The sequence below is a fragment of the Dasypus novemcinctus genome, chromosome 13, assembly GCF_030445035.2.
Source record: "Dasypus novemcinctus isolate mDasNov1 chromosome 13, mDasNov1.1.hap2, whole genome shotgun sequence".
Classification (NCBI taxonomy): Eukaryota; Metazoa; Chordata; class Mammalia; order Cingulata; family Dasypodidae; genus Dasypus; species Dasypus novemcinctus.
In genome coordinates this window covers 30,524,844-30,537,994 of record NC_080685.1, presented here as the reverse complement: position 1 = coordinate 30,537,994, position 13,151 = coordinate 30,524,844, and the positions used below count along the sequence as shown (strand labels likewise).

The following is a 13,151-nucleotide window of genomic DNA, read 5'->3' as shown; positions in this document are numbered from 1 at the left end:
TCTGCTGTGAGAAACTGAGTTTCCTTTCTGAGCGCATTCCTGGGCCAGGCCTGGAGCCAGGCAAGAACTTCAGCTCCAAGGCCTCCGGGGGACAAGTGCAGGAAACTCTTATGGGTTTAGCGTCCTGCCCCCACCCCCACCACACGGGCCTCATTTGTTTGGGTTAGGGTCAGGTGCAGCTCCAGGGTGGGCGAGGCAGGGGTTGTCCCCAGTCGAGCTCATTTTTGGAGGGTTTTTCGGACCCCTCCCACCTTTTAAAAATAGCGGCATCCTTAAACAGTCTGCGCTGGAGAGTGGCAGGAGGACTATTTCCAAGCCCACAATTTGCTCCCTCCCCTCCCCCGTCCTGCAGCTGTCTCTGTCTATTCCTGGGGCCAATTGGCCCCTTGTTCTTGTCTCAGGAGAGGCCACACTTCGCCTTTCTCTTGGTTTTTGGTCTTCCCTCTAGAAACTGTTTAGGCATCGCGAAAGGAGGGAAGGTCACCCCAAATTCCGTTTGAGGAGACCCTCACTCTTCCGCCGGGAGGTAAACCCGGGTCTATGGGCAGCTCAGGTCCCCGGTACCCTCCCCTGGTTCTCAGGTCCAGTTCTTATTGGTCAAAAGTTTTCGCCCCCTCGGGGGAGCTGACTTGCCATTGGTCAGTCACTGGTCACGTGACTCTCCTCTCAGTTCTTGGGCTGGAAACCCGGAGAGGCCACAAGAAGTTCAGTTGAAGACCGAAGCCAGAGCTGGGTCAGGTAATGCCCTAGCGCGGAAGGGGACTGCAGATCCCTCGCGAAAGGAGATAAAGGGAAGGGAGACTGAATCCTTGAGGGGATGGGCTTCCCCCGGGACCGCAGCGCTGCTTGTCATTTCTGGGCTGGGGGAAGGCGGGGCACGGGCGTACGTTTTCAAAACAGGAACTTGCCCTGGGTCCCCTAGGCAAGTACTTGTGGTCCTAGGTCGTTTGCTTTAGAGGATTTGGGGGAACAACTGTTAAAGGGATTGAAATTAGCCAGGGACTTCCTAGTTTTGTACAGAGTGGGAGAGCTCCCCCTTTAGTTGTCTTTTAGAAATAGCAGGTCTCTGTCAGTCCTTTGAGGATGTTTTTGTTGAATCCTGCCTGGGGGTGGACAATGAATGAAAAGGGAGGGAGTAAGGGGGGGCGCTCCCCCTCCAGATGTCAGGTCGATGAGAAGAAAAAGATCTGAAAATACAGCAGGGAGGGGTGGAGATTAAGCAGCAGAAAGAACTTCCTAATAAGGCAGTGAGATGCTGCTTGGGAGAACAGGGATATCCTTCCGAATCTTAGGTGAACCCAACAAAGAGAGAGGTTTTAGGGTCTGAGACCCTGAGCGCAGAGGTTCCAGACCGCCTCCTATTTGGGTCTCAGAAGTGTTTGTCTTGTTGACCCAAATACCGTTACTGGTTTCTATGGAGACAGTGGGTCTGACATCACCCTGGTTGCCATGGTGCCTGGTTCTGGAGGACCTGAGTAGGCTGTACACAGCCAGGGATAAACAGGGACTTCAGCCCGAGCTGCTGCCACTTCCTTCCTGCCACCACCTGTTAACAGTCACACGCAGCAACTGGGGATGGGGAGATGATGACAGGACAGTGGGGGAGGGGCCCGAAAGCAGCGGGCAGAGCAGTGAAGGCTCTGTAGACGCCTGTAGAAGCCTGCCAGGGTGTCCTCTTGGCCTTGGCCTGAGGAAGTCACTGCAGCCATTCTCCTGTTCTCATGTGGGATGAGTTCATGTGTCTGGGAGACTTGGATGTTGGGGAAGATTCTGAGGTGTCTGTCCTTCACCCATCCTCGAACTGGATCTCGACCGGCAAGGGCCACAGAGGTTAATGCAGAACTTAAACCAGCTCAAAGCAGAAGGAACCTTGAGGTTGTTTTCAAAGGTGGAACTGCCATGCTCCTTCCCCATTCCTCACTTCCCTTTCATAGTCATCTTCCACATCCTGCCCTTCCAGTGTCTCAGTGAGCAGTCGTTTACCCCCCTCTGAAAGATCACAACCCAGGACTCAGAGAGGTCAACTCCTCTGTCCCTCTACTTCCATACCAGGTCCCAATTGCTGCTGCCACGGCGTGAGGGGACAGTCTTGGTCTTGCATGAAGTGGTGGGCCCCTGTCTTTTTGTTAGGTTTTGGAGGCTGGAGCAGCTTCTCCCTCTTGCTCTGCCAAGTCAGAGCAGATCAGCAGGAGCAGGCCCGCAGCCCTGATCTCTGGCCATGCTTTGCAAGCTGTGAAGTGCTTTATACATGACAGTTGTCATAAATTCCTTTTCCCACTCACCCTCGAGTCCCCTAAACTCAAACCCTGGAGATAACTAAGAAGGGAAACCAAATTGAGGATAAAGAGTGAGACTGACAGGGAGATTTACCAAAGGTATATCCAGATGGATCTCAGGTAAGCCAGTGGTTCTCAATTCTGGCTGCACTTGAGAATCATCTGGAAAGGGTTTGAAAAAGGCCCGGGTGACCTATTCACGAAGATGGCGCTGAAAGCGAAGAAGGAAGCCCCTGCACCTCCCAAAACCGAAGCCATAGCAAAAGCTTTGAAAGCCAAGAAGGCAGTACTGAAAGCCATTCACAGCCACACAAAAAAGATCTGCACGTCACCCACCTTCCAGTGGCCGAAGACACTGTGTCTCAGAAGACAGCCCAGATATCCTTGAAAAAGTGCCCCTGGGAGAAACAGGCTTGGCCATCATCAAGATCCCCCTGACCACTGAGTCAGCTGTGAAGAATAAAGACAACTGACACACTCGTGTTCTTTGCGGCTGTGAAGGCCAGCAAGTGCTAGATAAAGCAGGTGGTGAAGGAGCTCTATGACCTGGATGTGGCCCAGGTCAACACCGTGACCAGGCCTGATGGAGAGAAGGCATATATTTGACCGACTCCTGACAACGATGCTTTGGATATTGCCAACATAATTGGGATCATCTAAACTGAGTCCAGCTGGCTAATTCTAAGTATGTTTTTTGACCATTAAAAAATAAAAAAAGACCCATGCTTGGGTCCTGCATCAACCAATTGAATCTGAATCTTCGTTGATGCAATGTGTAGCCAGTGTTGAGAACCCCTGGAATAGCACCATAGAAAGGACTTATGGTGAGAGACTTAGGGCTGAAGGGGGCCATAGAGACTTCTCTGTCTGGTCCTGGGGACTTAGTGATTGTGAAGGGAGAGCCCAGTTGCTTGCTTTGCTCTTCCTACTAGCTGCTGATCTTTGGCAAGTTAAATCAGTCAACATTTCTGGGTTTTCGTTTTCCCTTTCTATAATTTGAGGGGAATTGGGCGGGACATTCCCCAGAGCCTTTCCAGCCCTATGCCTTTTTACCTTTCTGGGGCAGGTCAGTTTCCCAAGGCCCAGTTTGTCCCTGGAAGAGACAGGCCTCTCTGTGGCTGTTGGCAGGTTCTGATTTGCAAGGCAAATCCTGTCCAGAAGAGTTCAGGTGTTAGGGATAGAAGGGCTGGAACCAGGCTGGGTTCTAGAGGCCCCTGCCCAGCCCTTGAACCTTGGAGCAGCCAAGGCTGCACGGCATCGTTCCTTTCCTGAAGGGAGCTGGGATTGCTGAGAGCTTTTCTCTGCAGGTGGTGACCCACTGCAGCCTTGGGGACCTCAGCAGCTATGGCCTCCTGTCCAGACTCAGATAATAGCTGGGTGCTCGCCGGCTCAGAGGTAAGACGAGCAGGCCTGGGAATCATCGCATGGAGCGGGCGTTCCTGCAGCTTTCTGGGTGCTGCTGGCCCCCTGCAGCATCTCCAGCTGGCTGCGAGGGGGACTCCAGAGGCAGGGAGGAGGGGCGCGGACCCCAGGGCGGGGCTGCTGGTGAAGGTCTCATGGAGAAGGTGTTGTGACTTGGACCGTGCCTTGAAGGAGTAAGCTGAGAAGTGGGCAGGGAATTCTGAGGAGGAGACCAGCGTGGGCTACGATGTTGAGTTAACAGTGGGAGAGCTGTTTTGGGGGAGACCGTGAGGAGGCCCATCACTTGAGGTGGAACCATGTCAGAGCCAGCGAGGGAGGTGAGGTGGGGGCAGAGCCGGGGCCCCTGGAGGAGGCCTGCGGGCCTGGTGAGGCATTTGCACCAGCGCAGGACAATCCCTGCCTCGGGAAGAGGCTGGCACCCTCTTGAGGCTGGGTGGGTATGGGGAGAGGGTTTCCGGGGCTCCTACTACATACAGTCCAGGAAGGAGCTGGTGGGGACAGGAACCCGGCGGGCTCCTGGGCTCCTGAAGCCACTGAGAAGGGAGGGGGGCTGGGAGCCTTGCTGGTCTGGAGAGAGGATGGAGAAGTTTTGTCAAAAGGGATCTGTGAGCATTCCCAGCCCCAGAGACTGTCTTAGAACAACCAGGAGAGAAGGTGAGGCTCTCAGTTTAGACTTGCTGAGTTTGCGACGCCCTTGAGGAGCCCAGCTGGGGGTGAGGGAGGGGACCTCAGGTTGGGCGGGACCCGTTGGTGGAGGAGAAGGCAGTGCAGAAGTCGGGTACCATGTTCTTGGTCTCATGTTGGGGTACCTGTGCTGACAGTTGGGGGTCCTCAGGCCACTTCACCTTTCTGTCCTTATCTGTAAATTGGGAGCCGTGATTCTTGCCTTGTGGGGATGGTCATGAGAATAAAGCAAGACAGTAGTTGTCAAAGTGGTTTTTTTTGTTTTTCAAAGATTCATTTCTCCCCACCCCATCGTCTGCACTTGCTGTATCTGTTTATCTGCCTTGTTTCTTTAGGAGGCACTAAGAACTGAACTTGGGACCTCCGATGTGGGAGGGAGGTATCTAATTCCTCAAGCCACCTCTCTTCCTTGCTTTGCTGTTTCTCATTATGTTTTTCCTTCTTGTGTCTCTTGTTATGTCACCTTGTATCTGCTTGCTGCGCCTGCCCATCGTGCCAGCTCAGTGTCTTCTTGGGTAGGCACGAGTTCAATTGCTTGAGCCACATTCACTTCCCAAAGTGTTTTGAAAATTGTGAAGAAACATACTAAGGCCAAGGATTTTTTTTAAAGGAGGTACCAGAAGATTGAACCCAGGACCTCTTACATGGGAAGCAGGTGCTCAATCACTGAGCTACCTCTGCTCCCCAGTGAGAGTTGGTTTTTTGCTTTTTTTGTTTTTTTTCGGAGGTATCAGGGATCAAAACCAGTACCCCTTACATGGGAAGCAGGCGCTCAACCCCTTGACCTACCTCTGCTCCCCGCAAGGATTATTTTTGAAGGGATGATGAGAGCTGTGCAGGGGTGGATGGGTGGGGGCCTGCTGAGGAGGAGCATATCCAGGGAGAGGAGCGGTAGAGGCTGCATGGCCAGGGCTGGACGGCCAGGCCGAGAGCACCATGGGAGGCAGGGTCCACCCCCACCCTGGCTGTGGCTGGCGTGCGCTGGCCTTGCCAGCAGCTGCTGAGGGAGGGGTGGGGTAGGGCAGGCCGGGGGCCAGCGGGAAAGGCCAGGAAAACTTGGAAGCTGTAGGAGGGTGGGCAGTTGGGAGGGAATCCCCTGGGGAATAGAGCTGCCACCCTTGGGTGCCCAGGGGGTTCTATTCACTTGCCACCCCCAGCCCCCCAGCCAAAGCCGTGGTGTGTGTGTGAGGGGGAGTGGGGTACTAAGACTTTTGATGTGGGGGCTTGTGCCTTTGTTGCTAAGCTGACTGACTCACCTCCTTGGTCCAGTGGTGCTTCTTTTTTTTTTTTTTTTTATATTTCTCAATTTATTTAGGTCTTTTTAAATATGTCTCTTCAGTATTTAGAGTTTTCAATAAAACATCTTACTAATCTTTTGTAATATTATACCTAAATATTTTATGATTTGTGTTACTTTATTTTTTTTTTTTAAGATTTATTTATTTCTCTCTCCTTCCCCCCCTTTGTCTGCTCTCTGTCCATTCGCTGTGTGTTCTGCGTCCACTTGTTTTACCAGGTGGCACTGCGAAACTGTGTCTCTTTTTTTGTTGTGGTTGTGTCATCTTGCTGCGTCAGCTCTCCGTGTATGTGGAGCCACTCCTGGGCAGACTGTGCTTTTTTTTCACACGGGGCAGCTCTCCTTTGGGGGTGTGGGGCCCCCCTATGCAGGAACGCTTCTGCATGGCATGGCACTACTTGTGCGCGGCAGCACTGCGCGTGGGCAGCTCACCACACAGGTCAGGAGGCCTGGGGGATTGAACCCTGGACCCTCCATATGGTAGGCGGATGCTCTATCAGTTGAGCCACATCCGCTTCCCAAGGGGTGCTTCTTTGTTTTACAGAAACCTGGCCTCTGCCAGTCCCTCACGGCAGAAGCAAGGTTAGGGGACGGCCGGAGGCTTTATGTCTGAGCTGAGGGGCTGCGGTGCCAGCTTCCCCACCCGCTGCCGAGCGTACCTTATCTTCACGGGATGGGGGTTAGGGTCCCTGAGAGGTGCGGCCGGTCCCAGGGACCCTGGCGGGGACCCCAGGCTGCCTGGTTTGTCCTGGCTCTGGTGCAGCCCCTCCGCTTTGCCCCTCTCCTCAGAGCCTGCCCGTGGAGACCCTGGGCCCAGAGTCCAGGATGGACCCAGAGTCTGAGATGGCCCCCCTCACCTGTCCAAGTCCGTCCAGGGCAGAGGGGGAGGAACTAGCTGGCACCTTGGATGGAGACGGTAAGGGGCCCTGCTGAGGGTCGGGGTGGCTACCTCTCCTCCGCCTGCTGGAGTTTCCAGTTTCCTCGGGGACAGCGGGGCTGGTTAGTCTTATTTCCCCCTTTAATCTTGGTTGAGAAACGCTTTCCCCCGTTCCATCCTGGATTTTCTGGCTTTTTCTTACCTCTCCCAACCCAATAGGGGGCTCTGGGAGCCAGAAGGCTGCACGGGAAGTTCAGGTGGGGTGGAGTGGTTAATGTTTTTCCTGGGCCTTTTCTCCCCAAATAGGCACCTTCAAGAGCGAGGACTCCCAGCCTGACCCCATTGTGCCAGAGGAGACTGAGGCCAAGGTGAGATCCTTCACTGGGAAGGACGGGCAGGACGTGGGGCAGGGCCAGGAGCTGCTCACGGCTGTGTCTGCACAGGGCACCCTGGAAAGTGATGGCTGTGGGCTCGAGCCCCCTGGCCCAGGAGACTCGGTGGCCCAGGGCGACCTGCCGGAGACCCCCACCGAGGCAGGCCTGGGGTCTGAGCCACAGGACCTGGAGGACCAGAGCCCCCCACAGAGCCTGCCCTCATCCCCCAAAGCAGGTGAGAACCTTCTCCTTGCCTCCCTCTGTCCCTCTCCTTCTAGAAGGGAAGGGAGCAGCCGTCACTACTGAGCACATGCCGTAGTCCAGGTCCTGAGGCACAGCAGTACAGGTCCGGAGACACAGCAGTTTGGGCCCTCCTTAAATTCCACCAGTGACTCCTCCCCTCCCCCGTAAGGACACTGAGCTCAGAGAGGTTAAGTGACTTCACCAAGGTCACAGCTGCTAAGTGGCAGGGCCAGGGCCGGCTGACTCCGTCTTCTCAGCCGTGGGGCTTCCCTTCTCCTTTCCTCTGGAATTCGGCCCTTGTTCACTGAGTCCCTTCCATGTGCCGGCCCTGGGCCTGGAAGGAAGGGAAGAAGGGAGGGTGGATGGCTCATGGTGTGCAGGAGGCAGCCCAGGACCAAGCAAGCCAAGATGGAAGTCACACCTCCGAGGGGTGCCGAAAGGAGGGGTGGTCAGGTGCTCCCGAAAGAGGAGGAGAGTGGTTCAGTCAGGGCAGGTGGGGGGGCAAGAGAGAGGACGGGGCAGGAGGGAAGGGGTCGCCCTGGAGGTGAGCTTTGTGTGGGGCCTTGAGCAACAAGGCTTTTGGTAGGTAGGGCAGGAGGAAGAGAACTTTCCAGGCTGCAGCATCGGCAAAGGAATGGGGGCCCGCGGTCCAGGGTGCTCCACTCCCGGATCAGCAGGCGGTGCCCCGGGGCAGGAGGGGGTGCGGGTGAGGAGAGGAGGGAGGAGCTGGGCCCAGCCGTGCTGCGTTTCAGGCCCGGTGCTCAGGAGGCGCAGTGCGGGGCCTGTGGCCAAGGGGTGGCACGATCCATCCGTCCCTCTGGCCGAGCAGCCACGCGGCGGGGAGAGGCCCGGGCAGGGGCCTTGCGGGAGGTGATGCAGTGGTCGGGCCAAGGGAAGTGCAGGTCTGCGCTAAGGCAGTGGCAATGAGGATTGAAGAGGGGTGGACTGATGAGATGCTCCGGTGTTGAGTTGTCAAGGCGTGCCCGGGAGGCAGTTCAGACCTGGAGTGCCAGGGAGGCCGGGCCAGGAGCTAGAGATTAAGGACCCGTCGCTGTGGGGGCCGTCAGGGGCACGGGGGAGAGTCGGTGACTGTGTGCGGTGAGACGAGCAGAGGTCCTCGGTGAATGAGACTGGATTCCAGATGAGCCAGGGAGGGGGATGGAAAGACGGAGGGGCAGAGGGACAGACAATCAGACAGACAGGCCTGAGCTAACCAGAGAAGCCCCGAGGCCGGTAACGGCTGCGGGAGCTTGAGGCGGAGGCACACACTGAGGAAGGAGGAGACTTGGGGGCTGCACGTGGCTCCTGTCGTTGGGAGGACTGGTCCCCTGCCTCCAGACTGGACAGAGGCTGTCCTCGAGGCCCAGGCAGAAGAGGCAGGGTCTTCGCGCGCCCCTCTCTGCAGCCAGGGCCGGGAGGCCAGGTGCCCTCCTCCACACTCCTCTACCCCTCCCCTGGCCCTGTCTTTCCCGTTGTCTCACTGCCCTCCCCCAGCTCAGATCAGAGAGGAGCTCGGCTGCTCCAGCAGTGAGGACGACACCGACCTCGACGTGGAGGGTCTGCGGAGGCGGCGTGGCCGGGACCCCAGCCCTCCTCGGCCCGCGGCGGCCGTGGGTGTGGAGGGCCAGGCCGGGGACGGGGCTGCGGACGGGGAGCTGGGCATCTCCCTCAACATGTGTCTCCTCGGAGCCCTGGTTCTGCTGGGCCTGGGACTCCTCTTCTTCTCCGGTGAGTGGTCCTCCCCGCGGGGGCCGCGCTCCCCTCCGTCCCCTCCTGCCTCTTACCACGTTCTCACCCACCCCTCCCTCTGTCTCCATCTCAGGTGGCCTCTCAGAGTCTGACAGTGGTGAGTGGAAGGGGCCCTGGCTTTGGCGTGCCTGACCTCTGTCAGTGATGGGGAAGGACAGGGGTGCCCTGGCCAGGAGTAGGGGTGCTAGGAATTGCATATTTATTGCTTCGTTATTGGCCTTGTCAGCTGTAGAGGGTCACCCTTGGCCCTTTACCTCACTGGATCCCCGAGCCATAGAGTTGGTCTAGGACAGGAGGGGTGCGGGGGTGCGCCCACGGGCGCGCCTTGGGGCCAGGGCTGAGGAGCTCACTTCCCCATAGGGTCCCTGGAGGAAGTGGAGCTGCAGGTCTTCCCGGATCCTGGGTCCGACACTGAGTTGCCGGAGGACATGGGGGATGGGCAGGTACGTGTGAGCGTCTCCATAGGTTTGGGGGAGAGTCGGGGCCACCCTGTGCTGTGGGGCAGCGTGGGGTAACTGGCTCCTCTGCCCTCAGGATGGGCTAAGGGAGCAGCTGCAGCCCCCGGCCCCCCCTGGCAGTGTTCCCAGCCTGCAGAACATGGGCCTCCTGCTGGACAGGCTGGCCAAGGAGAGCCAGGACATCCGGCTGCTGCAGGCCCAGCTGCAGGTGGGCACGGGGGGAGGGGGCAAGCCGGCCAGGTCCCCCAGCCGGGTTTCCATCTCAGTGTCCTCTCCCCAGAGGAGTGTGCCCTCGTTCCCCACACACCCTGACCCTCTCCCTTTCCCGCCATAGTCGGGGCTTCTTCCTAGTTCTCTGTTCGCCTCCAGCTGAGTTTCCTGTGGCATGCTCCCACTGGCTGATTGCTCTGGTCTGCCTAGAGCATTGGCGGGTGAAGGGTTTGAAGACTGTGCCGAGGCCCTGGGGGAAGGAAGTGCTGCGACCAACTAATGCCCTATCCGGGTTTGGGAGGTGGAAATAGGGCCACGAGAGCCACATTTTTTTTTTTAAGATTTATTTTTATTTATTTCTCTCCCCTTCCCAGCCTGCCCCGCCCCCCCAGTTGTCTGTTCTCTGTGTCCGTTCACTGTGTGTTCTTCTGTGTCCGCTTGTGTCAGCGGCACCTGGAATCTGTGTCTTGTTTTGTTGCGTCATCTTGCGGTGTCAGCTCTCCATGTGGGCGGCACCATTCCTGGGCAGGCTGCACTTTCTTTCATGCTGGGCGGCTCTCCTTACAGGGCACACTCCTTGCGCGTGGGGCTCCCCTACGCGGGGGACACCCCTGCGTGGCAGGGCACTCCTTGCGCGCATCAGCACTGCGCATGGGCCAGCTCCACACGGGTCAAGGAGGCCCGGGGTTTGAACCTTGGACCTCCCATGTGGTAGGCGGACGCCCTATCCTTTGGGCCAAATCCGTTTCCCCACAAGAGCCACATATTGACTGTCCTTAGGGGAATCTCAGAGAAGCTGAGGCCCCGGATGGAGTTTGGGGATCCCAGGGTCTAATGCAGGGTGGGGGGTGGGGAACAGAAGGATCTTGGGCCTCCTGCCCACCACGAGAGAATGGAGCTGGGGTCAAAGGCCCAGGGCCCATCCTGACAAGGGCCCCTCCTTGTGATGCCCCCATGCCTACCCCCTTTCCAGACCCAGAAGGAAGAGCTCCAGAGCCTGCTACGCCAGCCCAGTGGGCTGGAGGAGGAGAACGCCCGGCTCCGGGGGGCCCTGCAGCAGGGGGCGGCCTCCCAGCAGGCCCTAGAGTCAGAGCTGCAGCAGCTGCGGGCCCGGCTTCAGGGCCTGGAGGCTGGCTGCACCCGGGGCACAGATGGGGTGTGCCTCCACTGGGGCAGAGGCCCTCAGGAAGGCCAGGCCACCGAAGAGCAAGGCCCCCAGGGGCAGCAGCCAGGACCCGGCTTCCTGGCGCAGAAGCAGCAGCTGGAGGCTGAGGCCCAGGCGCTAAGGCAAGAGCTGGAGAGGCAGCGGCGGCTGCTGGGGTCCGTGCAGCAGGACCTGGAGCGGAGCTTGAGGGAGGCTGGCCGAGGGGACCCGGCCCACCCCGGTCTGGCCGAGCTGGGCCACAGACTGGCCCAGAAGCTGCAGGGCCTGGAGAGCTGGGGGCAGGACCCTGGGGTCCCTGCCAATGTCTCCGAGGCCTGGGGTCGAGAGCCCCACTTCCAGACATCTAAGGAGCGGAGTGGAAAGGAAAAGTGGTGGGATGGGCAGGGGGACTGGAAGAAGGCCAAGCCCTGGAAGCATAAGAAGGAAGAGCCTGGCCGGGAAAGGAAGAAGAGCTGGGTGGGTGAGAAGGACAGGGGTCTGGCAGGGAAACAGAAGGAGGGCAAACCACGGGTAGAAGACTGGGGCCACAAGAAGGATGGCAAGCGGCAAGGCCCCAAGGAGCCCCCAAGGAAAAATGGGAGCCCCTCCTCCTCCAGAGACAGGCAGAAGCACCCTCGGTGGAGGGAGGGCGCGAAAGACGGGCGTGACCCCCTACCACCCTGGGCGGAGCTGGCGAGGCACAAGTACCGGGCCCCGCAGGGCTGCTCCGGCGTGGACGAGTGTGCCCGGCAGGAGGGCCTGGCCTTCTTCGGTGTGGAGCTGGCCCCGGTGCGGCAGCAGGAGCTGACGTCTCTGCTGAGGACGTACCTGGGACGGCTGCCCTGGGCCGGGCAGCTGGCCGAGGAGCTGCCCCTCTCGCCCGCGTACTTTGGCGAGGACGGCATCTTCCGCCACGACCGCCTTCGCTTCCGGGATTTTGTGGATGCCTTGGAGGACAGTCTGGAGGAGGTGGCTGTGAGACAGACAGGTGATGACGAGGTGGTGGATGACTTTGAGGACTTCATCTTCAGCCACTTCTTTGGAGACAAAGCACTGAAAAAGAGGTGGGCAGGCGTGGGGGCGGGTCTGCTGGGACGGAGGAGGAGGCTGAGTGGGGGGGGGGGGGTAAAGGAGCAAGGGCCCCGAGTGGGGCGGGGGCTTTAGTTTGAGCTCAGCTGCACTTGCAGTCCCTGGCTGGCTTCCCGTAGAGAAGGCCACCAGGCGTGTGCCCCCGAGGGCGATCCTGGGAGGTCCCCTTTTGAGTGGGGGGCTTTTCCTCCTTGCACTCACCTGCCCTTCTTCTACCTGCACGGCCCAGGGTGCACCCCACCTGTCTGCCTCCCCTTCAGGCCTCCCTCCTGGAGGAGCAGGCCAGCAGCCCGGCGAGCTTGGTGGGGGCTGCGGACAGGGTCCCTCCTCAGGGAGCCCCTTCTCGTCACGTGGTGTGCTGCTCTGAAGGCCTCTTCCCCCCACCCCATGTCTCCCAGCAGGTCAGGAAAGAAGGACAGGCCCGTGCAGGGCCCCAGAGCCGCAGGGCCCCAGGAGGACCCCAGCCACCGCCGCCACCACCACCACCGCCAGGGCTGAGGGGCCGCAGCCAGCCCGGGAATCACCTCGGCCTGGCCCGGCCCTGGGGTCGGCGTCCGACCTCTCCCTGGGCTTGCCTGGTGTCCCGGGTTGGGGGGGAAGCAGCAGAGGAGAGCCAAACCACCCACCTTGCACTGATGCCACTTTCGCTAGAGAAAGGCCTTAGCTGGACCTGCCTCGCTGTGGATGCAAATGGATGCAAATGGATGCAAATGCTCAGGACCCAGGGAACTGACCCTTGGTAACCTGATTGTGTTGTGCCGATGGGAAGGGAGGATGGATGGGAGAGGAATCTGTATTTTTTTTTGGGGGGGTGTCATTTTGACCCTGAAGCCAAAGCGCTTTCATCCTCTTGTGCGCACGCCCTTCGGGGGCGCCCTGCAGTCCCACACACGCTGCCCGCTGGGATTAGACTGGACTTGCTGGCCGGAGGTCCAGCCCCCAGGCCTTCCCTCGGATTTGGCTGGATTTGAAAGCAGAGGTCCCAGGGGGCAGAGCCCCCTCCTCAGCCCCGCTTCTCACAGGGCCTCACCTCCTCGCGCCGGCCGGAGACTCCGAGCCCAATAAAGTGCTGTTGGAGCTGTGACACTGCTTGGGGCTCTGTCACCTGGGGTGGTTTCTGAATGCAGGGGACACAGCCCACACCCCCCACCTGAGCGGACAGGGTGGGCGTAGGCGCGGCTGCTTGCCTCATGTGCCCCCGCGGCCCTCACCTCACCCTCCCGACAGACCTGTGGCCCTCTGGGCTGGGACACCCTCATTTTGCTCACAGCTGCGTTGGCTGCACCCCTGGGAAATGTCGGAAAATGAGCATGGGTTTTGGAGTCTGA

The 13,151-nt window shown here is 59.0% G+C and overlaps 1 protein-coding gene across 2 annotated transcripts; it reads left to right on the top strand.

The window, feature by feature from the left end:
- Positions 1 to 653: 653 nt before the first annotated feature.
- Positions 654 to 12,907, top strand: PBXIP1 (PBX homeobox interacting protein 1). Of its 2 annotated transcripts, none has more exons than XM_058309772.1 (11): positions 654 to 738; positions 3,584 to 3,671; positions 6,469 to 6,595; positions 6,863 to 6,924; positions 7,000 to 7,165; positions 8,668 to 8,901; positions 8,996 to 9,019; positions 9,283 to 9,365; positions 9,457 to 9,588; positions 10,564 to 11,798; positions 12,225 to 12,907. In XM_058309772.1, the coding sequence occupies exons 2-11, from the start codon at positions 3,621 to 3,623 to the stop codon at positions 12,319 to 12,321; spliced, it is 2,211 nt and encodes a 736-aa protein (XP_058165755.1). In that variant the 5' UTR covers positions 654 to 738; positions 3,584 to 3,620; the 3' UTR covers positions 12,322 to 12,907. The 2 variants fall into 2 exon arrangements, with proteins under 2 accessions (XP_058165755.1, XP_058165754.1); XM_058309771.1 differs by having other exon boundaries at positions 12,222 to 12,907.
- Positions 12,908 to 13,151: the final 244 nt, after the last annotated feature.

Coding starts and splice junctions, on each gene's coding strand:
- PBXIP1 (XM_058309771.1), top strand. CDS start 3,621: ATGGCCTCCTGTCCAGACTCAGATAATAGCTGGGTGCTCGCCGGCTCA. Junction 9,366..9,456: donor AGGACATGGGGGATGGGCAG/GTACGTGTGAGC, acceptor CTCTGCCCTCAG/GATGGGCTAAGGGAGCAGCT. Junction 11,799..12,221: donor GACAAAGCACTGAAAAAGAG/GTGGGCAGGCGT, acceptor CATGTCTCCCAG/CAGGTCAGGAAAGAAGGACA.